Below are 2,445 nucleotides of genomic sequence, written 5' to 3' on the forward strand. Positions count from 1 at the left end.
TAACGTACGAACTTACGACTACGGTTCTCGTACGTCGTTCGTCGCGTTCGACGTGAGAGAGAGAGAGAGAGAGAGAGAGAGAGAGAGAGAGNGAGAGAGAGAGAGAGAAAGAGTGAGAGAGAAAGAGGAAAGACGGAAGGAAAGGAAGGAGGGAGAAGGAGGGAGAGAAGGAGAGGGAGAAAGAAGAGGAGACAGAGCGTGAGGGAGAGGGGGGTGAGAGGCAAGGAGAAGGGAATTTCATCATATTACAAATTTAAACTACTCTAATTCAGAAACGGCTTAGTTAGGTCTCCCTATTTTTTTATAAGGTTCCTGTGTGTAATTAATTAAATATTTCTACATTACATATTTATTTTTTTAAAAATCTGTAAAACATTTTCGCCGCAAGGTATTAAAACGTTACTTTGGTAAGGTTTGGTGTAGGATTTATGTATTAAAAGCTGAAACTTTAAAGGCGAATATCTCATTTTGGCATCATTAAAATCTTTGAAATTTTAATCATATATAGATAAAATTATTTTAAACATAATTTCAAAAAAAATCTGAAGAAACTCAATTTCTCGGAAAAATATCGTAATTAAACAATATTAAGTTTTTATAAACACTTTCTTAATGTTTTAAAATAATTTTCAAATGTTTTACACAATTTTTAAACTTTTAAAACGAATTGATGTATTTTATATACCTATGACTATTTATTTATAAATTAAATACAAAAGCAGAGAAATGGAAAACACGCTTTGACATAATGCAAATGTCTCCCATAACAAAAACGTCATAATAATTACATCACAATCATTATGGTGACATGCGAATATCCACTTTATCACAAATGTAATATTTTGTCATGATTATGTGCCATATCATGATTATGGTATGTGCGAATGTCTTTATAACATATATTATTTTATTATGATAATTTCACAGTGAAATTATCAAAGGGTCAAATTCAAATGTGAATTTGACCCTTTGCTATTGGGGATTTAAAGTGCCAGTCTCGGTCAACCGCGTGAATTCCACGCACGCCCATTCAATAATTCATCATTCAAATTCTACTTATCGGATTGCTTTTTGATAAAATTTTTTGTCTTAGAATCTTATAGAGAATACGTCGGTATTCTCTATAAGATCGTATGGTATATCAGTTCCCTGTATATTTTTTCTGTAATTTATATTACATTTATTGTTTATACTTTATATTTATACTATATATTTTTCTATGTTCTGTATTTTGTATTCTATATTTAATATATTCTTTAATTACTATATATTCTATTAATATTTATATTGTAATTCAATTACAAAATTTTAAACGTATTAATGCTAATATTTCTAATAATATTAAATAAATAAATTTATATTATATTCTATATTTAATATATTTTCTAAAGAATATACATTAATAAGAATATAATATCCAAATTCAAGTTACGATTATTATAATAAGAATTGTATAATTACCTCTTGCGGGGGTACGTCATATGTCCGTGTTCGCAAATCAACGCGGGCGTAATTGTCCACGCACGGCAGGATGAAAAAAATTCCTATAAGTAAATATGTTTAGTTACTTCGATGTTTAATCGATAACAAATCGTAACATGTTGAAGCGTTCTCATATGCATTGCATAACATATTTAAAATAAAATGGGTTATAAAAAAATATTGTAAACACGAATCAAATTATCTATTTCTATAATTTTCAATTTTAGTTACATAGTCCCAAGTATCAAAAATTTAAAATTTTTTTCTCATATAATAGCGTACATAGTTGAGAAATTTGTCGAATGTAATACGTTTTATATATCTCAAACGGTTTATATATCTCCTCAAATTTTTGTATTCGTAATATTTAACATTAAATGAATGTGTTGGAAAACGCAGATATTGTGTAAATAAAATTATCACAAAAAAGATAATGCTAATAGTTTGTATACAAACTAAAGAAGTATATATTTCTTCAGTATAATATTTATGATATGTTAACGCATATTTTGGTAATTGTGCAAAATAGGGCCTTTTCTTTAATCAACATTTTTTAGCTGCAACATTGATTACAATCTTTGTTATGATTCAAATTATGATGAGAGGGCGAAAAATATATATACACATATACTTCTATTTATGTACTGAGTAATAATGTTGACATTCTAAAGTCGTGCGCTCAATAGCAGGGGGAAGTTGGAGTGGGAGTCGCTTCGCATGGAAGTCATGTACCCCTAAGCAGATAGCTACTATATGTAACGTTTTTAAAAAAAATTTTTGTTTCTTATTGTTCAACCTCCCCCGATTTATTATCACTATTTGAGTCATAACGAAAATTATTATCAAGTCAAAATTCAGAAAAAGCCATATTTTTCATAACGCATATTTCATATTTATCTCAGAATTTATGTTTTAAAATACATTACTTTTATGTTATTTATTCATTTATTCATAAATTGTCAT

The 2,445-nt window shown here is 28.2% G+C and overlaps 1 protein-coding gene across 1 annotated transcript in view; it reads right to left on the reverse strand.

Annotated features, from left to right (window-relative positions):
- LOC105623980 (band 7 protein AGAP004871) overlaps window positions 1–2,445 on the reverse strand; it is a 388,611-nt gene that overhangs the window by 236,764 nt on the left and 149,402 nt on the right. The window contains exon 4 of the mRNA XM_012205353.1: window positions 1,462–1,544. Within this exon, the coding sequence (XP_012060743.1) occupies window positions 1,462–1,544 (83 nt within the window). The remainder of the gene's footprint in view (window positions 1–1,461; window positions 1,545–2,445) is intronic.

The sequence above is a fragment of the Atta cephalotes genome (genome assembly GCF_000143395.1).
Source record: "Atta cephalotes unplaced genomic scaffold scaffold00002, whole genome shotgun sequence".
NCBI lineage: Eukaryota > Metazoa > Arthropoda > Insecta > Hymenoptera > Formicidae > Atta > Atta cephalotes.